The sequence below is a fragment of the Gobius niger genome (assembly GCF_951799975.1).
Source record: "Gobius niger genome assembly, chromosome: 3".
In the NCBI taxonomy this organism is placed as follows: Eukaryota; Metazoa; Chordata; class Actinopteri; order Gobiiformes; family Gobiidae; genus Gobius; species Gobius niger.
In genome coordinates this window covers 22,781,816-22,806,150 of record NC_136854.1, presented here as the reverse complement: position 1 = coordinate 22,806,150, position 24,335 = coordinate 22,781,816, and the positions used below count along the sequence as shown (strand labels likewise).

Genomic DNA, 24,335 nt, shown 5'->3' with positions numbered 1-24,335 from the left:
ACTTGGCTTATAAATGTTTTCATCAGGTGATATTGCTTCTGTTAAGTTTAGTTCCGCCTTGGTAATATCCGTGTAGGAAATGTACAAGGGTTTTTTCAATCTTGTTTCAAAAATGACTGTTGATGTGTGCATGGCGTCCTCCTGAGCATCCAGAGCACCACAGGTCTCCAGAGCAGTTATCTTCCATCCTTGCTCTTGGTTTGAAATACGTATACCTGATGCCCCGGGAGCCTGCGGGCCTATCTTCATGGTAATTGCCTCTCAGCACCTTTCCAATGGAGTGGTCGGCGCGGTCTGGCCGGGCCTTATTAAATGATGTCCGAATTAACACATGCTCTTACACGCAGTTAGGAGGCGCGCTTACAACGCATTACAGGCAGGGACGGTGCTAAACTTTATTTCCACCGATCAGGAGATGTGTTTCCTGAGTGCGCTAATGCACTTGCGCTCCACAATAGCCCGGTGTTTGTCTATTCATGAGTATGCTTATGTGTTTATTGCTCCCAGAGTGTGATCAGTCTCATAATAGAGCACTGGCTGGCTGTCTCGGGAGGCTTTAAAGACCAGATCAATCGGGATTCAATGTGGAGAATGACCTCCAGTGCACAGCAACAAGCCAGACTGCTGACCAGGGGAAGATAAATACATACAATCGATGCAGGCCTGGCTTCTTTACTCTGCCCACCTCGCCGCGCTCCCTCACTCAATAAAGACAAGGAATAAATTAACTACCTCAACTGCATGATTTTCTCATTATTTAGAAAGTGAGGCGACAAGGCAGTTTAGCTCTAGTCCTTTGGAGTTTTTGACCTGATTTCTTCCCCGATGTTCCCTGAAGAGTGAAATTAATTAACACATTTTAATAACACGTGTGTTAGCAAGAACTTGCAAAATGTGGAACAAATTGCAATAGATTAAGTTTAAGTGAAAGTGATGCGGTTTTCTGCTGTCTTTTTTCCATACATTTTCCACAGATTACTTATATGCCTTAATGTGGTTTATGTTTCAGCTTACAGATACAAAACGACGTAGGAAGTAGGCTACTGCAATAGAACCAATTGGGATTTACTTACGTAGATACATTGTAGAAGTAAAGATAATGCTTCAAAAAAAGGGTAATAGTATCAACCACAGAGTCTATTTATGGCAGCCGTTGTCTTTGTATTGACAGATGTAGTTCACTCCCCGTCACTTAAGCTCCATGTCCTCAATCAGCTGAACATAATCTTTCTAAAATTTCCATCTCCCCCTTATGCGTGGCTCCTTTCCACACTTATTGTTTGCCACATCTGTTTTGTCGTCTATTAAATTCCCCGTTCTTCTTTTCTCTCCTTACACAAACTCACGGCGCTGACAATGGCAGGAATCCCGAAGTTTCCCCCTTCCCTTCTCACGTGTCCTTCTCTTTAGGTCCGCAGCTTTATCGAGTACCCAATCTCTCACGGCCCTGTTTAAAAGCGCTACCGACAGCTTTCCCACATCACACAATGGCACTGCTGCGTGTGCGAACACATAAAAAAGAGATACACTCACTGACTTATTTGGTGCCGCCTGGGCCTCAGCTCCTCACGCTTTGCACATTGTCTTCTAACATGAGTAATAAAAAGGCGAGATGTATGGCTGAATAATTTATTACCTACACTCAGCAACGCCAAAGTTTGGAGTTGCAAAGTTTTTTTTCATGAACAAAAGTCTTGAAAATTATTCATGTTGTACAGGGATCTAAGATGAGAAAAACACAGCCAAAAGATTCAGTTTGTGTTTGAGTGTTGGTAAATAACTGAAGCATTTATAATGTGAACACAGCAGTTTTAGTATTCATTTCATAATGCTGCGAACAGTACAGAATATTATTACTAGAATTAGTAATACATACATTAAAGCAGTACTAAGTAACTTGTTTCCTTCCTGTAGTCCATCTGGGGGTAATATAAGTGTTAATGGGATGATTGGGGGGGTCTTTCATCTCCCCCTGGTGTCTCTGGCCAGAAAACCACAATTGCAACTTCGCTGCCTCTGGGTCGGAGGCCCCAATACACTTTAATAGAATTACGAAGAAGAATCTAACAGGCTAACGGACAAAGCTAACTGCGGGCTAATGCCACTTAAACAGTATTGACAGCCAAGTTTGAGTGAAAAAAAACTATCTCCATTGTGTAATTGGATGTATAATATCCCTCTCTCCCTTTGTCTTTTCTGTCAGCGTAGTATTTACTCTCACGGAAAATTAATGAGAAAAAAAAACACACCATAATATAACCTGCAATGGCGCTTATGGGCTTGAGGGGCATGAGTTACTTAGTACTGCTTTAAATTAAGTAAATGTGGTATATGCTACATAAGCATTGACCGCAGATGACACTGACAACAGGAACAGCAAGTGTCTAATTTGTAGAAGTTGATTGCAGTTAAAGGTGCACTATGCAAGTTTTATGTTTAAATAAAAAGAGTTTATATCAGTTTTTGACTTTTCAGAGACCTAGTGGCTGCTTGGGTGGTTAGCTTAGCACCTTTACTTACCATCCCGGTGGCCCATTAGACGCTCCAGGATCAACAGTTTTCACTGCAGATCGAACCGTCTCCATGGTTACATATACATTTCATTCTGAAAACCTACCAGGAATCCTAAAAAACTTTAAATAGAATTGATCCTGAAGGTGCTAAGTTAACCACTTATATAGCCGCTGGGTCACTGAAAGGTCAAATGCACACTAATATCAACTTTTTTTTAAACATAAAACTTGCATCGTGCACATTTAAGTAATTCTTTTTCTGTATTGAATGCCACCGCGCCAGCAGTTTGCCTCACGACATTGTGGCTATAGTAAACGTAGCTTTCCACCACCAACTGTAACTAAGGACTGAATACATCAACAGAAAAAGTGCAATTTGAAACTTTTGTAGCAGTTACTCTGAAATACACTGAAGCTTATATATTTGGTTCCATTTTGTAATACTGCATCTAAATAATTATCCCTCAGTCCACTAAAGAGTCCCATTATTTCATTACTTCTTACCCCTTTGCAGAGACAGCTTGTGTACAATGTTCAGCGCATTATTATCATGGCTTTTATTGTTATGGATAGTTTGTTCAAGCTGTTGATCCTATAATATTGGAAGACAATGCGTAAACTCCATAAAGTCTCTTGCGCTCATAAAACTCTCATCTGTTTGACTGTTGCTCATTGTCAGCCAAATGTCCACTGCCAGAAGTCATATCCTCCATCTTAATAGCAGTGTAATCAGTGATTGGCATTGTAATCTATTCAAAAGCACTTCTAGTGGGATGACCTCCGCTTGCCTCTCTCGCCACTCTTGTCAGTTAAAGGAAATTTAGAGCTTCACCCTTGAACCCTTAATGGCCTGCATCACAGAGTCCCGTTTCCTCAAGGAAGTCAAGCATAGAGAATGTATTGTTTTAACCCGCTCAGCCTCTCAACTTATTTACTCCATCCTCTGCCCCCTCCCTTATCTTGGCTCAAGGTTGCAATCAAGCAACATGGCAGGAAATGCTGAAAGCAACAAGCCAAAGTGGAGAGAATAACCAGAGCTAATGGTTGGAGCTGAGACCCTCTTCCACCAGAGCACTGATTGCACTCGGCCTCAGCACACTTCGAAATAACCACACCAGGATTTGTTTATAGGAAATGTCCTTCATAGATTTGCAGATCCCCATTCAAACCCAAACGCAGCAGTATTAGTTGGTAGTGAGTAGCAGTTCAACATTTTTCTCAAAACAGAATATAGTATTTGCAGTAGCACTTGAAGTGGTAGCATAACAGATTATAATAGTTATATTGTTGCTGTAACAATAATAATAATGATAATAATAATAATGCTTTGTTTTATATAGCGCTTTTCTGGACAGTCAAAGACGCTTTACATTGCATTGGGCATCGCAAAGGCGGTATGACCAGTAATAGCAGTGTTGGAAACTTTAGTAGCTGCAGTAAAAAAAAAATGGTCGTAATCGCAGTAACCGCATTAGAAAGCTCTCTCCTCTTACTTCTCCCCCAACCTCCAAAGCTAGAATAAAACATTTTATTTGCATGAAATGACAGTGTTTCTTGTTTTCACCTGGACAATTGGGACAATGTGTAATAAATCTAGTTAAATGTGATTACCGCTTTCATAAATACAAGTAAAAGAAAGTGCTTGTTATTAATGATAATTGCCACTCTTCATGGTAAAAATATTGTGGCTTTCCTTGCGGTGTGTGGGCAGTAATTGCATTAGGCCCCAGCATTCTTCGAGTACGTCACACAAGGATTGGTTTATTGGTAAAAAAAAGATGATGCTGTTCTTCCAGATCCCCACTGCACTACACACACATACACGCACACACACATACACACACACACACACACACACACACACACACACTGGCCTACATACTTCCCCGTATCTCCTTTGTTTCAGTGCCACCATATTATTCCTGGTCCATCCGCCATGGTGCCTATCTCCTACTCTCATAAATAGACCACAACACCCTGGTCCCAGAGGAGCACCCACTCGGCTTTAGTGAGCGGGGTGCACCTGTTCCCTGCCTACAGTGTGTCCTTATCGATTGGACTATCCCTGCCTGGCGGGTGGGCTGTGTGCTCTTGGCCTGCTCACTGCGTCCTCTGTGCCAAACAGCAGATTGGCAAATTAAGCAGACCCAGGCTGAACAACAGGGAGGAAAGGGAAACCCACCACCTCACAGGGAGTGGAAGCAAAGGCTTGACTGCAGACACTATTACTTTCAGTGTGTTAACATGTTGAGCACTTGAAATGCCACATGGCAAAAGCATAATGGCTAAGAAAAATACCAGAAGATAGGCTACTTTTGTGCATAATTGACTTATGGAAACACTTTTAGTGTTTGTTTTTTGCGCGCATGTTTGTCAATCCTGCATATTCAGTCCATCTCCATCCTCCGCATCTTATCAGCCCACACTTTGATAGATGTCACACAGACGTTTCTTTGAATATTACAGACCAGAGAGCTTCATCAAACTTGTTCAGATCGTGTCTGTGGGCAAGCCTCGTTGCTGATTAGCATGTTTGTTCGTTTTTGCACTGCTGCTCTGGACACCGGAGCAAACCCTCTGCACCCTCTGCTGGCACGTGGTATATCTGATTATATTGTCTTACAGCTGATGAGTATTTTTAGTAACTGCATTGTTTTACCAAGCGTTTGCTCATGTGCAAAACGAGTAGCACATGCAAAAGTGGATTAGCAGCAGAGTCATTTGTACATTTTTTACTCACACACTCTGATTAGCAATATGATAATGCTGCTTTTCTGAATTAAAGTAAAATGATCGTTGAAGGCATTGTCCTCTTCATTGTGCCTCCTTTTCTTCATGGAGATAATGTAAAGCTACAAAGGCATGCAACCACAAAGTGCACCGATCAAATCTCAAAAGTGGTATTCTGATATATATTTTTTTCTGTTTAAAGTAAACACACTTTAAGGATAATTTTCACGGTTGATTTTTGCTTCAAACGGAGGAACTTCCCTTTAATTTGTGTGCAGTTGGCATTATAGAACCTGCTGAAAGTGTTTCAAACCTTTGTAGAGATGCAATGTTATTATGTTATTATGCAAGCGGCCAGAGAAGTGTGCGCGGAAGACTTTGGAACGTGGCTGTGCCTGGCAGCCATTTTGAGGGAGGCTCTATTAGTTGAGGTTGTTTTTCTATCTCAGAGTATCAAGCTTTGAAGTGCGTCGCTCTGTTTTATCAGCGGGGCTCGAGTAACTTGCCATGAGCTTTCGGTGTGTGTGCTCAAATGCGTGTGTTGTTGAGCCATAGGGCCAATGTCTTATCGCAGGATGCAGCCCTATTGGATGTCTGTGCCTGTATCCAGCCTCGAAAGCCCTGCACCCTCAAGTCAGATTATCTTTGGCTCTTTACTCCTGTGGATCCATACATCCCTACTGATTAGCATAGCATATTTGGAAAACATGGGAGAGGGAATAAGTGCATTGAATATGCCCAGAAAAAAAGATTGGTATCGATGGTTAATTCAGTTAAATGTATGGGTTAATTTATATTACATTGTTTATGCGTTTAACATTTGAAATGATCAAGGCTTTTAAAGCAGAAGTAAGTAACTCATGCCCCTAGAGGCCATAAGTGCCACTGCAGGTGTCGTAGCATGTTGCGTTTTTTTACTCATTAATTGTCAGTGAGAGTAAATACTACGCTGACAGAATTGACTGAAAGACAAAGAGGGATGTTGTACATCCAATGACACAATGAGGATAATTTTTTCACTCAAACTTGGCTGTAAATACTGCTGCGCTTGCCCACAGTTAGCTTTGCCCGTTAGCCTGTTAGCTTCTTCTTTGTGATTCTATTAGTGTGTATTGCGCTTCCAAAAGTTGCAAGCATGGTTTTCTGGACAGAGACACCAGGGGGAGATGAAAGACCCCCCAATCAACCCATAAACACTTGTATTGCCCCCAGAGGGACTACCGAAAGGATTTGTTGAGGTAAACAAGTTACTTAGTTCTGCTTTAAGATTTTAGATTAAAATGAATCTAGACATGCATTTTCACATTCATTGTCAATTGTTCCAAATACTGTTTTCCAGATTCTTATTATTGTAGTGAAAATGCATGGAAGGCTTTAAGAAATAATGTTTCTATGGACAAAACTGGTTCATTGTCAACCAGTTCAGTAATTAATTGCACATACTAACTCTATGTACCGGTATGTAACTAATAGCCCTATAGCAGATTTCGTTCAAGATTCGAAACCTGCTTTAATTTCTTCAGCATTTTAACCAAAATACTGTATGACTACCTGGTCATTCCTTACTCACACTGCAATACAAGGATTAGTTGAGGCATGAATTCAATACTGTGTTGTTGTCATTTTAAAAGAGTTCAACATAATGTGGATATGAAAGCACGGGGTGAGGAAAGTACTCGGGGAGGAAAGTACTCATTGCGATGCCTTTTACATTTTGAGATGCACCCAATCTCAACTCGATTTCCTCTTTTTCTCTCTGAAGTCGCTCTTGCTTTGTTTCCTTTGTGGATGGGTTTTGGAGTCAACAAGTCAGAGCCGAGAGTGCTTGTAGATATGCTGCATGTGCCTGGATGTCAGATGATCATGTGCGGCCTTCATGAGCCTGAGTGACAGTAGACTGACATGTCCAGCGGCACAATGCTACTGCCTCACCTACCCCCAAGCACGCTGCTGGACTGAGGAGTCAACAACACCAAACAAATACAAATGCAATGTAGCACTGGGGATTGTACAATAGGAGCTGGAGGAATGGTTTTATAAACAGCACATTTAACATTTAAGATTGTAAATAAATGATCTAAAGCGCTTCAACAGATGGAGTATGTTACCATGGAGATGGAAAGTATAGAACAGATCAAAGCGAGGGCTGTACTTGAGATTCCCTAAATATACAGTAATGTTCATCATTACTTAACACTGTTGAACCCATGGCATTCTTAAGTATACCACACCTGTTTTTCTTGGTTTTACTTGTGGTATTATTGTTAATCTGTGTTTCATGTTTGAACCATTCCACAAAAGAAAACTCCCTTATTTGTGAACGCCTTTCCACTGACAATGGGAATCAAAATGTTTCTGATTCTCTGTCGCTTGGGATTTTTGCAGGAGTAGGTCAAGTACTTTTTGGATCATACATTTTTCGCCTTTAGTTTGTGTTCATCCTTAGCAGACCCTAAACTTTTGACTAATGCATAAGATTAGCATTTTTCTGTATTTTTAGCAGTTTGTGTTATGAAAGTATCCAAATAATAAAATATGCGCTGCATTTTATCAAGCCTAACTGTACAACCTTGAGCAAAATAATTCATGATAAGGCTGGACGTGGTCCTTGGGGCAGAGAGCCAGTTCACTGCAGCAAGAAAAAGAAAAATCATCGGTGCTGCTCAGTCCTCTTGTTGCAAGGCCACACTTAGCTTACATTTATATACTTTTGGTACCTAGGTAAGTACAGTGCAATGCATTACCATCGTACTTTACACCTTCAAGATGATCACAAATTGAAATGACAGAAAAGATTTTAATCGCAAAGCTGCTGTTAATGAGATAGCATAATGTCCTTTGCAAAGAACAATATACCCTGTCTAGTGTTTACACAGGGAATTACTATATATGATATTTAAAAACTGTGATAACAGCTTTAACACCTCATCAAAAGCCTGTGATTCTTGGTTAGCATTTTACATTTCACTATGTTTTCAAATGTTAATGCTTTTCACATGCACTGTGGACTGATTATTGACAAAAAACAAACTGGATTGCACTCATCAGACTTATCAGAAATCAGTCACGGTCAGGTGCAGAATAGTTCACTCAAAATCAGAGATTGTAAAAAAAAAAAAAAAAACACACACACATAGTTTATAATCAAGGTGGAGAGTTCTATGGTCGAGTTTTGGAGTCATCATATTTTGACCTGTTTTATGTTAAATATTTATTTGCGTCATTCAAACACAGTGGCATTATTGTTGGTTTAAAAGACTCTGACTCAAGCCACTATAAAACATTTAAATCCCTCCATATGAAATGAAATACTAGAAAAGGAATACAGCATATTCATCTGAGCTATCCAAGGCAGTCCCTGAATTTATTTTGTGACTTAATGCCATTGGCTTTACACGGCGGCGTCTCAAGAGTGCAGCGTTTAGGTTAGTTGACACACAACGTTGCTGCAGCCTGGTTATCCAAGTCTAGCCCAAACCTGAAGGCAGCGAGATGTGTCGGTTCCCATGGGGAGAGTCCAGCCTTTTGCCGCATCAATGTTGCATGAGTCTGTTATGTCAGACCATCTTCTCTCTGCATCTCCCCTTTGATGAACACTTCACTTTACAGCGTGATTTCTTATTCAAAGCAGACACACAAAGTGGAATGTGGAAGGATCTGATAGAAATGCAGACAGGAGCCGAGCCTGGCAGGAAGAGGCAATCATATCAGGTGTAAATGTCAGGACTGTATATTGAATGATTAATTAATGCTAATGTAAATAGACTCTTCATACTGCCGCTTACACTGCTAATTCTATCACTACTAACAAGGCTACTACTACTGCAGCATTTTCATTGTGTTATAGGCAGTGTGCGAAATACAGGGGGATGCGGGGGGTCCAACCCCCTGATTAACCCATCAGACCCCTGGGGCCCGATCTTGAGGGCGAAGGCAAACGTGGTAGACTAGAGCAAAGGTGCAGTCACAAATGCACTCTGCACTCTTGCCGGCAGTGTATTTGTACTGGGCCAGCGGCACTTGAAGGGCCCATTGCGGGCTGGGATTGGGCGCATTGTTCAGATTCAGTATGAAAATACTGACAATTCAGAGATGGGGACCCCTCAAATATTGACAAGTATTTTGCACACTGGTTATAGGCACTGGCGCAGTTCCCACTATTACTTCTTAAATGGAGAGAGGGTTATTGTACATTGTGCCACAACTCAATGACACAACAGACATTTTTTACAAACTTGGCTGTAAATACTGTTTAAGTGGCGCTAGCCCACAGTTAGCTTTGCCTGTTAGCTTCTTCTTCCATTAGTGTGTATTGGGGCCTCCGACCTGGTGCAGGGAAAGTTGCAATGGTGGTTTACTGGACAGAGACACCAGGGGGAGATGAAAGACACATTAACACTTAACGAAAAGTGTTAATGTTAAGTTCTTAAAAAACTTATTTTATATTTATATGTAAATTATATTAATTTACATTAACTGTGTTTAATTTTCAAAAATCAAAGGTGTTACTCTCACAGCCCCAGATGGGACCCTACCGGTATGCCACTCTTTCACCCTTGCGTTACAGCAGTACTAAGCAACTTGTTTACCTTAATAAATCCTTTGCGTAGTCTCTCTGGAGGTAATACAAGTGTTAATGGGATGATTGGGGGGTCTTTCATCTCCCCCTGGTGTCTCTGGCCAGAAAACCACAATTGCAACATCGCTGCCTACGGGTAAGTGTCGCCAATACACACTAACAGAATCACAAAGAAGCTAACAGGCTAACGGACAAAGCTAACTATGGGCTAGCGCCACTTAAACAGTATTTACAGCCAAGCCTGAGTGAAAAAAAAATATTTCTATTGTGTAATTGAGTTATGGCACAATGTACAATATCCCTCTCTCAGTGGCACTTATGGCCTCTAGGGGCATGAGGTACTTAGTACTGCTTTTAATGTCAAGGTACTTACATGTTGTGAATCTGAGTCCACTATCTATTCTCAAGAACATCCGCCAGATTGTCATTGTGTTTTACTTTTTAAATTGTGAATGGCAGGTAAACCATTGACTTTCAATCAATTCAATCTTCCCGGGTGGATGAATAAAGCTAAATGAAATTAAAGAGAATGGCTTCGGAAGTAGGACAGCTCCCAATGCTATAGGATCATTTATTGCCACAGCTCTTCCCGCGTGCCACATATCTACCCTTTTTGCCCTACATCACCTGCAGAGTCGCCATCCCTGCAGTTCAAATGACACCAGACGTCAACCTCAGTCTCCCACACGCGTGCTATTACTCTTCCATTGTTGTGGCAGTACCCTCTAATAGAGCTTCCAGGAGATAGACACATCCCAGTTTCGTAACCACTCCGGTACACACACATACACACGGGGCGCATGCAGATTGACAGCTAGTCCCCAGGCCACCGCTGCCACGCATGATTGATGGCAATGTTCCGTGGAGAATGCATGAGGCGGAGGAGAGAGCGACGGTGATTCGGGAAGTGGCACAGTTTAGGCACTGCTGCGGTTGTGTGTTGGGGAGAACAGAGTGTACAGGAGGAGCGGAGATGTTACCGGGCTGTCAGTCATCGGGACAGACAGACAGAGAAAGGAAATACACTGGGAGGAAAAGAAGAAGAGTCCTTAATTAAACTTAGGAGGAGAAGGCAATGTGTCTGCTCAAGTTTACCCACACGATGCTGTGAGACACCAAAGCAGTAACCCTGGATGTGTGTGTTGTTTACACAGTTAACTTACTTATAATAATAGTGCCAGCATTAACAATGATAAATAATCAACATATAAAAAAACATATAATAAAAACATATAAAAAAACATTTTTTATCAAACTTTTAGGCTATGTTTTATGGAATCATTACGTTCACTTTAGTTTAAATACCAACATTTATTGAGCCTCATATAATAACTAATCCTCTTAATTAGCGTTTCCGTTGGATTGTACAGTGTTCCCCTTTAATTACAGAGCATTTTCCCTCTGCATCTATTACTTGAGCGTCTGGACCACAAGGCAACACACTCCAGCTGGCATTTTACAATAACTGGTGTTGGATTGTAACTGTCTTGGCTTAAAGGATTTTCTGACACTATAGGACTAAAACAGTTTTACAGAATTTACGGATCGTTTTCTTGCAAATAGGTCATGAAAAAAAAAATAAAAAAAAAATCTATTTTTAGTGGTGAGGTTTTATGAGGTTGCATATAATTTGTTTATTTTATTCTGTTCACACCAGGAAACGCAGACACCATTTGACACCAATTATCCGTGCGCAAAACAAAGTACACGTATTGTGCCAATCTCACCACTGATTACGTGACGCATTCACATTTTGCGGAGAAAATGAACAGGTGCAAAAGTTGGCATGGCGGAATTAACTTTTAAATGACTCGATATTAACGCCGCATTACCACAAACCGTCCCGACATGCTTTTGGTTTGTGGCAATTGCAGTCTCGAGTGTGTTCCCAAGAACTTTTTTTTTTTTTTCTCACACAGATGCTGAAATTGCTTTAATTTGTAAACATAATACAAGGAAGTAGTTTACATTTGTTGTTTAATCATTTTCTCAACTTCCGCCCATTTATAAAGCACTACAGCAAATAACAGCCTATCAACGCAACTGTTTGAATATACAAGACTTTTATTTTACAATGAATAATGCATTTAAGAGCTTTTCCTGTCTGCGGTGATGTCATGATGTTATGAGTAATGCATGACACTGGAGACTGTTTTTTTCTGCCACGTTAAGCAGCACACTGTAGGTCCCATAGGATGGTCCCATGACCTTGCGTAAAAAGGCAAATCCAGTATTGTTGATCTGAGGCTTCTAGAGCTTTGGAAACCACTGTGCAAGGCAATAAGGGTTTATCATTATTAGTGTTCTACAATACTGAATCAAATCGATGTCAATGTTACAGTATTGTCTGGGTTAAGCCTCGACACAGAGAGTGACTTGAACACTTGTTGTTTCTTCTACTTCCTGAAAATCGATGTTTAACTTTAGTCCTCTGATCCCTGGCTCATCAAAAATCCACAGTAAACCAAAACAACAGCTTTGTTGAACAACACCTTTTTGTGAGAAGTTAAGGCCTGTGTCTTCTGTTCACAGACTTTCGCCCCCCTGTGATGCCCCCAAACAGAGGGGGAGGTGGAGGATCTTCTTCCACCAGTCGCACCACTACCACCCGGGCCCCACCATACTACACTACGCCTCGGCCGCTCCTCACCACGTCTCCAGGGCAACGCTACAGGACCACCACCACCATACGTCCACCGATGCTTATCCCAGCAGGGGGGTCCTCCTCTGACTCCAACCAAATCCCAGGCATAAACCAGAAAGGCCCTGAACGCTCACCACCGATAATGGTCCCTGCCCCTGCAATCCCCCAGCCTCCTGTGATGCCCCCCCAGGACTTCTGCACTCCCCGCATCACCGCAGACATCTCCTGGCCACGCACACAGCAAGGACAGCTCGCCAAGCAGCCCTGTCCGGTGGGGACTCTGGGTAAGAATCTTTCAATGTCAAGGCTGTAGGTTGACTTGTACATTTTTACCGGATGTTCATAAAGTTATTTAAAGTAGATCTGGAAGAAGAACACTTTCTTCTGTGGATATGCTTCTAATAAATAACTGAGTATCAGCTGAATCAGAAGAATAAAGAATAGAAAATCTTTTATTCTGTAGTCCTTGAGTTCACTCTGCCTTAGTATCCTTGAGCAAGACTCTAAACTTCGTCCCTACTGTCTTTGAGAGCCCATTCGTTGGTGTTATTGCCACATGTGAGTCAGTCTTCCCCAAGACAGCATCTACAGAATCTGCACCTGTGGACTGTGGAGTGGAACAATAACGGACTAATCTAATGGAGTTTGCGTGCCTAGAAAGGCACTATCTAAATTAAATCCATTATTGATAATCTTTTTCATTCATTAGTTCTCAAAGTCAAATCTCAAAGCTAATCACAAAGCAAAGGGGTACACTTTTAGCAATCTCGTTAGAGGCTCGTGCATATTAAAGATGTACTTCTGGTGTCCTTAATTTAATACAAAAATCGCAAGCATTACACAACTCTAACAAGTATACATATATTTATAGTAGGGCTGAACGATATTTCATTATTGTATCTATATCTAGAGGTGAACATTGAACATATTAATATCGAAAAAGCAACAACATACATGTACATGTACAGCTCTGGCAGTCACAATAAACATAATTTTTACGATTGCCCTTGAATTAGTGTTGGGCGAGAATACTGATAGAAATATTCCTCATGATAGGAATGTATTATTATAATAATGCATTGGTTTTATATAGCGCTTTTCTGGACACTCAAAGACGCTTTACATTGCACTATTCGTTCACTCCATACTCGGTGGTGGTAAGCTACTATTGTAGCCACAGCTGCCCTGGGGTAGACTGACGGAAGCGAGGCAACCAGTCTGCGCCATTGGCCCCTCCGACCACCACCACTCACTCACTCACTACATTCGCTAGGCTTCCTGGTGTTACCAAACGGTCTCCCATTCAAGTACCGACCAGGCCCTTCCCTGGTGAGCTTCCAAGGTCTGACGGGATTGGGCATTGCAAAGGCGGTATGACCACAATAGTATTTGTCTCATACTATTGTAAATAGGAGAGCTTTATTGTGAAAGGGTCAGAATATCAGCGGTTTTAGGCCTATTGGTAACTTAATGTTAATGCTGATGACTGGCAGTGAGCTCTCATCAATAAAACTGCACTCTTTTGCATTATGATGTTTTTATTTTTCTGAATAATGTTTGGTTTTCAACAAACTCGTAGTTTTATTGTATCAAGATATCTGGCATGAATATCGAGGAATGAAATGTTGTCCATGTCGTTGAGCCCTAATTTAAAGCACACATCTACATATAGATACAGTAGGTGCTAAATCTACATTTGACCTTGCGTTTTAGTCACACATTAATTAAAGTGTACGTACTAGATTTTATTAACCCTGGATTTGTACATGTTTGTAAATAAAGTACGGGAATTAGAAAATTGCCTTGCCACTAATATTGAACTCATCTGATGCATGTTTGATCACTTTTGACACTGAGTGGCTGTTGCAATGCTTCTTAATATTGGTGATCCACAAGGTCGAGTGTCTGACCTGAGTGAGCCTTACTGAGTTGGCTTTGAACTATCAAATCAATGTAGATATTTGTAATAAATTGATCTAACTACAGAATGAGCTCTTTGAAAAAGCACAGTATTCCTCTTATTATACGGAAATTACCTTCCGTTTTCGCTGTTGAAATGAGCGCGGGGCATTTTTCACTGCAGTACAATGTCACAAATTGTCTGACTCTGTGTGCCGTTTGCTGGTCTTGCAGGCGTGGCCACGTACATGTGCATGTCCCATTTGGGTTACTGGGACCCCCAAGGCCCAGACCTCAGCAACTGCACGTCGCCCTGGGTCAATCACATCATGCAGAAAGTAAGTAGCAGAAGAAGCAGAGTTTAAGGCTACATGTTCTATGGATACAGTCCCCGAGCTGTTTTGTCACGCATGAAGGGACACTGACCACAGGGAAAGATTTAGGCCACCGATCCATCTCCACTTGTTAGCCTAAACTCACATGGAAGAGACTGTATGTAGCTACGGGGAGGAAGGAAATAAGGTCACTGTTAACTATCATCATAATAGGATCATAGATAGATGTACTCCCAGTAATACATTGTTATTCGAAATACAGAGAAGAAGTTTTGTTTCCAACAATGCAAAAATAATATGAAAGGGGGGCATTAAACCCTGACTTATCACATTTTATAGCTCTCTCCTTGTGTGGCGAAGGATGGCTAATTATTTATTATTTTAGTGAGTGAGTATTTTGTTTTATTCTTGTTAAATTGCTTTTGCACAGCACAATTGTTATTTTACTTTAGAGTTTTTGGTCGCGTTGCCCTTCCTTTGAAAATACTGGATTCAATTTGGACTCTGAATGCAGCACAATGTTACCAGTTTAGGCTGTGTGTAAGATAGTGTACGATGAGAGAATTGGGCAGTGCAGAGCCAGTTTCTGTGAAATGTTCTTACATGTTTTTATGAAAGCACATAAGCTGCAGGAATACCCACAATGCATCCCCTCACTATCTGTATCACTAATTCACTTTTTACGGTCGTCTTCCCTCGCGTCAGACGTCTTTTCAATTCTCCATTTCTTTCGGCACTTTTGTGTCTGTCGGCTGTCTCTGCTCATGTCCTTTCATCTTTGCTGTGTTTTTATTTCCAGCTTCCCCTCTACCCCTAGTAGCGTGTACCTCATTCCATTGGACTTTTATTTTTTACCTTTTTGATGGCTGTCATAGTGGTCAAGCTAAAAGTGTGTGTGTATCTGTGTGTGTGATTACCTTATGCTCAAATAGTTGATTTATTTTAGTAATACCCAAGATCTTCTGTTGCACTTCTACTCCCCAAGTCAAAGTGTAGCCTATGTGTCAGAACTTGTGCACCTAAATAAATCACTTCTCCTTCCAACTTCTCTCTCTGACCTTATTTTACCTTGCCCGTGTTGCAGCTGCGCTCAGGTGAGACAGCGGCCATAGTGGCCCGAGAGCTGGCAGAGCAGACTAAAGGTTTACTGCGGCCCGGAGACGTGCCCTCCACAGTCAGAGCCATGGCTCAGCTCGTCGAACTACTGGACGTCCAGCTCAGGAATCTGACCCCAGGAGGCAAGGACAGCGCCGCCCGCAGTCTCACCAAGGTAACGCCGTCCGAACAGAGGCTGTGCCCGAGAGAGGGTCATTGCGTTCGAGGGATGGAATGGGAGATTCTTTTTCTCTTTTTACTTAAAGCTTCAGGTAGACAGAAAAGACAAATGAGACAAAAGCAAACTTGAAACAAAATTGAAAACACAGAGGGACAGTTTTAAATTATATTTATTGATAAATGACAATAGTTGTGAGCTTTTGGTCTCACAGAAATTCTTTACAAGTTGAAGTTTCTTTTCACAGGAGCCCAAAAACCAAAACTGTACCTTGTTCAAATGAAAATAACTGCGTTTCCATCAAACAAAATGCGAATCTTTTCAAAATGCGCTAAAGCAAAGCGTATAACAGATGCGAATTTTACGTGTTTCCATCAAGCTGTTCTAGCGAATAACGGCACTGTTGTAACTATGGCAAACCAGAGCCAAAGATGGAGACCGGGCCACAATCTCATCCTCTGTCCACACAAACCTGTCCTTCTTATGCTGGGTTTACACATAACGGCGACAAGTCACGAATGCCACGAATCCACATTCGTGGCCGAGGATCACGAATGTGAGTGATTTGGGGGCAGAGGTTTCACGCGCCGCCACGAACTGTTGCGACCTGTTACTGCGTGTTACGATTAGCCTAATGGCACGAATTATTGCGCACGGTCACGAATATGCGTCCCGCACTGCTGCGTGCTGCTGCGTGTTATTGGGAATTGTCGCGTTCTGTCAAAAATCTGTCAAGAATTGGGCGAATGTGGACAAGATCGCTGCCGCGCACACCGGGTTGGAGGCGGAGCAGGGACGTCTCGCTCCGCCGTGCGCCCCTGACTCGTTGGGCTCAATAGCTCCACGACTTGGGCTGACTTTACTCCACAGAATAAACATAAAAACACTACACTCACTGTGCACTCGATCTTCTGGGGATCCGTCGGAGAACTTGCTGCTCTTAAACCTCTTTATCCATGATTCTCACTCGTCTGGTCAGTCCTCAGCTCCAGTTGAAAAAACTTTATAATCCACAAACACAGGCCTGTCTCCACCTGCCCCGCGCCCACCGCCGCTTGTTTTACGTGTCTAAGGTTGTAAATAAGCCTTAACTTATCTGTGGTGTACTAGCTGCTGGAACCACGCGCTGTTGTTTTGGTCAGTGGAGGCAGCGTGGGAGATGCATTCAGGGACCGCGGGTACTGTCCCTTTTTCCCCACAAACGCGGGGAAAATCGTGACAAATATATAACAGTGGGGTTCTCCAGCGGGGGGGGCAATAGGGGTGGCAGGAACTGGCTCCCAAACATCAGGAGGAACGACCGCAGGAGGAGGAAAAGCACCTGAGGAGCGGCGGCGGCAGGTGCTGTCCCGGGCCTGGAGCGCAGACTGGCCGAGTGTGTGTGACTTTCCTTTTGCTGCTGCAGGTACGAAAAAGTACTTTTCGGCGTAGCGTGTGTTTCCATCAATTTTGTGCGTGAAAACAGTGATTCTGCTCAACGAATGCTGTACGAATGCCCTCACGCTGAATTACGAAGCGCCACGACGCATCACGAAAGGACACGCTCCGCTGCGAACTCCACGAACAGAGGGTGAATCGTGTCATGTCACGAACTGATGCGTTTTGTTAAGAATCCCATTAAGGCGCGTTAAACCCAGCATAAGCAGCCATGTTACCATGGAAACGACGCTAGCACCAGCGTCTGTTTATTCGCTTCATGACATTTATTCGACAAACTGCGTTTCCATCTCGCAAAATACGCATCAACAGTTATGCGCACAATTCAAAAACCACCTCAAGCGAGCGGATAAACTTTTTATGCGAATTAAGAGTTTAAATGCGAAATTTGGTGTTTCCATCACTCGTAAATTATGCGCAACTTCGAAATGCGCATTTTAGTCCAGTGATGGAAACGCAGTTAATGTCTTGTTTTAAATATGGTCTGTTTCACAGCAGACACTTTGGTTAATGATAAAATGTAATGTGGACAAAACAACTGTCAAAATGAGAAATAAACATATAGGATTTGAATAGAGAGAAACGCAAACCTGAGCTGCTTGTGGCTCACAATTTTGAAAGTATTTGTTTTAGTAATTCTAGTCAATTTCAAAACTCAATGGAGTAAATTTATGCCGTATACTGTACTTGTCCATCACTTGTGACCAAAAGACAAGAGCATACAAAAAAAAACAAATTTTACATAATTTTAGTCATCCAAATCATTTCAGTGCTCCACAGTATTCTACATATTGAACACACCGAATTCAGTGTCCACCAACTCCAGCCAGCACTTACGGTGCATGTGCACCCAAGGACAATAGCTGCCTCATTTCTCCCCCTGTCTGCACCTCTCTATTAGAAGCCCTGAATGAACAGTACAACCAATTCATCTGTGTTGTGCTGTTGACCAAATGGACTGTTAAAGGTTGAATTAGTAGAAAAAGCTCTCTCTAGAAAACGCAAACGTTCCCCCATTCCAGTAATGACCCAATTATGTATACCTAATTGAGTAATAGGCCAGCTTATTATGCAAATTTTGATTAGGAAATCTAAAATGACCAATTATGCACTAGTGGCATCGTAATTAATACCATCAATTCACTAGATGCTGAAAGATAGGACAGCAAAGTCAGTAAGCGAGGACATTTTGAAAACAATCTGTGGAACGTCGCAGGATACTCTTGAGCCCGAGAGATTTCTGTGTTTTTGTGAAATGTTAATAACTAGAGTTTTCCTGTGTGTGTGCCTATGAGATGTGGTACTGCACTAACAGACCAAATTTTCTGAATCTGCAGCTTCAGAAGAGAGAACGATCCTGCAGGTTTTTCACACAGGTACTTCCGCTTCTTGGTGCCGTTGATTACTTTTTCCATCATATCGTCCCACGTCTGTTTTGTTCTTTTTTTTTTTTTTTACTCCGCATGTGAGCTGCCAAGCTGTGTGTGTGGCTGTGATCACACATAGCTGTGCTATTTGTAGAAGGCTAATACAAAGGTGTGACTGCATTTATTTCATGATTTGCAATTTCAAGCCCTTTGAGGATAAGGCCGACTTTTCTTCTGTGATTGATTCTGCAACAGCAACTACTTTTCTCTTCTCTTTGCCCCAAGAAACCTTTGATTGCACCGTCAAAATTATTTGCACAAATGTTAACATGCTAATAGTATCATTTCAAACATTTACTTTTTCATGAAATTGCTTCTTTCTTTTGTTTTGCTTGTTTAAATAAGGACATGGGTTTTTTGTGTGTTTTTTTTAGGTAAGTAATGCTTTTTGCTTTTGAATGTTGGGTTAAATGTAGGGGTGGGCAATTGATTTTTTTTACGTGGGGCCACGAAAGTAACCTGGATCACAGGCCGCACCAACTGATGTAAAGTGTTGCCTATTTCAATGTCACTTTTGCATGAAAGTGACTATTAGAGTATTGGGAAACCTTTTTTATTTTTTACAAACTTTACTTTACTCTGTTTGCACACAATTTCTTACACCGGCTATGTTATAGCTAAGTCTGAAAAGGTGCGCACGTCTCCTCAAAGGGTTTGATTCAACCAATATTGTTTTGCTTTTTTTGCATTCCAAATCAATGCCACTGATAAGCCATGATCAATATCCATAATAGCTCATCTGTGTTGGCGCTGTTGTGTGCAGAATGGTAAACGGGCCTTGCTTGAGACCCATTATCCATCTCCATTCCCTGGGCTGTCCTCTCTGCAGCCTCTCAGAGAGACGCCTGAGTGTGATGGATATTCGGATCTGGGTCTGGCTCGATCTTGTTTCAAAAAATGTGGTCATTCAGTTTATTGTTTCTTTTTTTATATGTAGTGTCTGCCATGCTGCCTGTGCATGTCCAACTCACATGTACAATACATTTTCTGTCACAAGATACAGACTTTTTCAAATAGATGGCTATTAACCAGCAGCAAATGTTTGTTAAAGAAAAAAATACCAAGATCCAATACATTAGTACCAAAGAAGGATTTCAATATTGTAGAAGAAGAAGAATAGAATGGCACTTGGATGCTTTAAAACAGGGGTGTCCAAACTTTTTAACTGAGGGCCACATACAGAAAAATATACAAGCAACTGGGCTGCACTCAGATATATAACTTCACCTCTATTGTATTAAAGTTAGCAAATTCAATACAATGTTAACTCTGCTTTTTAATTGAATATGCTTAAAGTTAAAAAAATAAATAAATAAATAATATTTTGAGAATTAGCAGTGGGCCAATTAAAAGTGGGCCTCGGGACGCAGTTGGCCCTTGGGCCGTAGTTTGGCCCTGCTATTAAACCTCTTCACCCCCACTTTCAAAAGCAATTTTTCTCCAGTTGTTAGCTAGTGTTCCAGGCATTACCCAAATCTAAAAGCTTCCTGAAAAAAGATGTAAATGAGGATGAAAATGAAAATACAGCAGGAAAGACTACAAAAAAGTGATGAAAAAGTAACAAAAACGTGACGGCAAGCTTGGAAACACAAGGCCTGTAGGCTGTGAGAAGTTTTCAGACTTGGGTAAAGCCGACCTGGAGAAAATGCACTCGGTCAAGGCGGGGTTAAGAGGTTAAGTCTGAATACTGTTAAACTGATGCACTATGAAAACTTCAGACACAATCTACATAAATGCTACTCATAACTGTGTTTGTCTTAACTAGAATAAGCAAAAAATAGGCCTACCTTGCTCATTGCTGCCTGTTTCTCCCTTCAACAACCCCCCCCCCCACACACACACACACACGCACACATCAGTGATGGTCTCGCAAGCTCTTTTTCTCCTGATGCAGGATTTTTTTTCACTCTCCTCGCAAAAATGGGAACGTCAGCACTAGTCAGCATTGTCACATCATAGTCCATAGCTTGAGACTATATGCAAGCTGACACACAAACACACAAGATATAAAATACATGCATGCATTACATCCTCATAGAAATGTGGTTACTGTTGGTTAATAAGTCCTATGTAATCATTTCACATGGAGGGCATTAGGCCTTGTTTTTGAATGCTAGGAGGTGTTGTCTACGATGTTGAAGCTTATTGTTTTTGTTGGGTTTGGGTTCACAGATTTTACTACATTGAGACTATATTGAATATTCTGACAGTTTTGTTATAGGCCAATAATTAGACACACAAGCCCGGTCCAAACATTTGCAATTCACAGTTGAAGGGCTCGTTCTACCATAGAAATCTGCTCTGTCCTCCACATCAGTGTGAAACTGAGATGGAGGGCAGTTTAATACTGTTCCACAACCTCACTAAAATCTATGAAATGTTCAAGGATAAAGCATTCGCCTTTTTATTAAAAATGTTATGTTCATTTCTTTGGAGCAAGAATTAAATCTGCAGACAAGGCCATTCATTTTGTCTTTCATTGCACAATTAAACCGATATGAAGTATTAGACATTGACCTGCACTACACGGGGCAATCACGATCCAGATTTCGACCTCAAACTTTTTCATTCACTCGGTGGCATTCAGAACATCTCTAAAAGTATCCAGAAGTCAAGACTGATATGTGTTGTATCCCCCATTTGTGCGTACTCTGAGTCTGATATTACAGTATGTGTTTCTTAACCCGCATGCACTTCAACCCAAATCTCCCCCTTTTTGTTTTTTGTCGTACACTTGCCCGGGATTTCAGCAGGGGCGGGCTGGGAATGATCGATTAATTAGCCTTTTGTAATGTGAAACAAAATTATAGCAACAGTGCTTGAGTCTCCCGGATAGAAATGCGTGTGATTAGGGCTGTGGCGTGGCGCTGGCCTCTCCTCGTTAATTATACAAAGCACTAATTGCCAAGTGAGGAGAGAGGGCTGGAGGTTTTGGTTCTTAATAGAGACACACAAAAAGAAAGAATAATTGAATTCTCTTTTTTTATTTTCCCCTCGTCTTCTTCTGTTTTTCCTGCTCCTCCTTCTCTTCTCTCCTCTCCTCTTTCCATCGTCTGGTGCCGTTCGGGGAATTGGGGACTCGTTTCATGTATACTAAATTGGCAATTTATTCATGATGAAGTTGCTGGTGTGGAGAGGCTTTGATGCTGTAGGGGGGATGTTAGTGGAAGAAAGAGTGAGTAAGGTAGGTGCTGTTAGAGATGATAGGAGAGGAGGGGGGTAGAGGGGCTACAATATTATATGGGGGGAAAGAAGTAAGTGCACACTGTGTAACATACACACCTTTTCCCTGCAGTGAAAGGGGCCATACAAGAGTCAGGCCATGCTTACTGCCATGTGAGTCAGGAGATTATTAAAAGTTTAAGGTTCACTTCAAAAATAATCCCCACTAGAAAAGCAGCGGTATTTGGGAGATAAGGATATTTATTATTAATAACAAGCTCTCACAATTGAGCTATTATTGGCTTAAAAGCACTTACCTGAGCTGCAGCACTAGCCTGGGCTGATGCGTATAATAGTTGAGACATGAAATAAATGGCATGTTTTTTCATGCAAATTGATCAAATAATGACAGAGGTGCTGGAATCCAAGGACTTTTGTAATGCACTTCTTCTTTCTGTGGTCTACAGTGCACACAACTCTGCACTAGTTTAAGTTGGTCGAGTCCAATGTCTCGAGTCTTACACTACGGAGGCAGTAAGAGTAAAAAAGTACAAATAAAAAGGACAGGTGGGGCTGAGAAAGAAAGGGATCAGGGACCCATGATTTGGCTGATCTTTCCAAGAAAAAAGCCAAAATGATTTTCAATTCTTTCCAGTTTTCTTTCATGGGGCACATTTTCAGCCAAACAAATCTGCAAATCATAATGTTTCACTTTATTCCAAAATGAAAGCATTGCACCTCCTCTTAAAGAGCCTATATTATATATACAGTAGTGCTCAAAAGTTTACATACCCTGGCAGAATTTTTGATTTTTTTTTTACTCTTTTTCACAGAATATGAAAGAATGAACAAAATGTTGTTGTTTTTTTCACTCATAGTTATTGGTTTTGTGAAGCCATTTGTGGAGAAAAAACTGAGTTTGCTCTTTTTAAATCATAATGAAAAAAGAAAGTACAGAAAATGACCCTGATCAAAAGTTTATGATCAAGAGGAATGGGCCGATTTATACTGAACCTTCTCCACAACTACCACGAAAGACTCCAAGCTGTCATTGATGCTAAAGGAGGCAATACACAGAACTGTGGTATGTAAACTTTTGATCAGGGTCATTGTTACGGCCCCAGGCCTCCAGGCTCCCTCCTTTTTGTATATTTGTTTATGTGGCCTAAACCTGTCCTTTCCCTCCATGGAAATCTGGCTGTGCGAGCCCTGGCCTGCGATTGGAGGACTCGTTTCATGCTCGGTTCTGGTCAGCTGCTCGTCCTTGGTCCTGATTGGTGTGGTATCGGAACGACTGGCCCCCAATCCACCACCTGCTGCAGCCACGCCTATAAAAAGCCGCGCCTTGCAACAGTCGGGGCTGCTGGTCTTTGTGGCCAGTACGCCATTTTGTCTGTGTTCCTTTGTGGCTGTCATGATTTTGTATTTTCTAGGAACACTCGGTTTTAGTTACTTTAGCTTGTGCCTCATTTGGTTTGTCACTTGTTTGTTATTATGCCTTTGGTGGGTTATTTCCGTTAAACTCCTTTTGTTAAGATTTCCTTTTATTAAATTACAACTTTATTTATCCATTTTACATCTTGGTTTTTGTTACAACTTTTATCTAGCAGAGCGAGGTCATAACAGTCATTTTCTTTTTTCATTATGATTTTTCACCACAAATGGCTTCTCACAACCACTAACCTTGAGTTAAAAAAAAAAAATTGTCTTATCTTTCATATTCTTTGAAAAATGGTCAAAACATTTTGTTGTTGTTGTTGTTCTTAGGGTATGTAAACTTTTGAGCACAACTGTGTAATATATATAATATAATTCACTCACTCGGCATGTTCTGTTATATCACAGTAATCAGTAATCCTGCATCATATTTTATCTGTCTACCTCTTCCACACTCAAAACCTCTACGTGCGTGCACTCCAGTCAGATTGAGATTTTATAGTCTATACATCTTCCCCCGAACATGTCCTGATCCTTGCACAGATTAGAATGGTACCACCACTACTTGCATTTTATTTTTGATTTAGACATTGTCACAAAAGAGGAAGGATGCCCTCTGCTGACATTTGGTATAACTGCATACAACTACATTCGGGGTATTTTCTAAACACATATATTATTCATGTGGTTGTGTCCCTAAACAACTGGACTGAGTGTTGATGCCAGGAGCCAGCCCTGTTCCTGTTCTTCCACACTTGCAACATCCTAACCATGTGCACATATTCCACCGTGGTCCCATGAAGTGTGTGTTCCCCTTGTGTAGCTGGGAGTAGCAGAGCAACCCAGTCTGTCTCTCCACTGCTGTTTACGCTGGATTACCCCGACGCTTCAAAGCATTT

The 24,335-nt window shown here is 41.5% G+C and overlaps 1 protein-coding gene across 4 annotated transcripts in view; it reads left to right on the top strand.

Annotated features, from left to right (window-relative positions):
• adgrl3.1 (adhesion G protein-coupled receptor L3.1) overlaps window positions 1-24,335 on the top strand; it is a 150,629-nt gene that overhangs the window by 87,347 nt on the left and 38,947 nt on the right. For all 4 annotated transcript variants that reach the window (XM_079553088.1, XM_079553087.1, XM_079553086.1 and 1 more), the window contains 4 exons: window positions 12,355-12,750; window positions 14,600-14,703; window positions 15,785-15,970; window positions 18,748-18,786. In XM_079553088.1, the coding sequence (XP_079409214.1) occupies window positions 12,355-12,750; window positions 14,600-14,703; window positions 15,785-15,970; window positions 18,748-18,786 (725 nt within the window). The remainder of the gene's footprint in view (window positions 1-12,354; window positions 12,751-14,599; window positions 14,704-15,784; window positions 15,971-18,747; window positions 18,787-24,335) is intronic.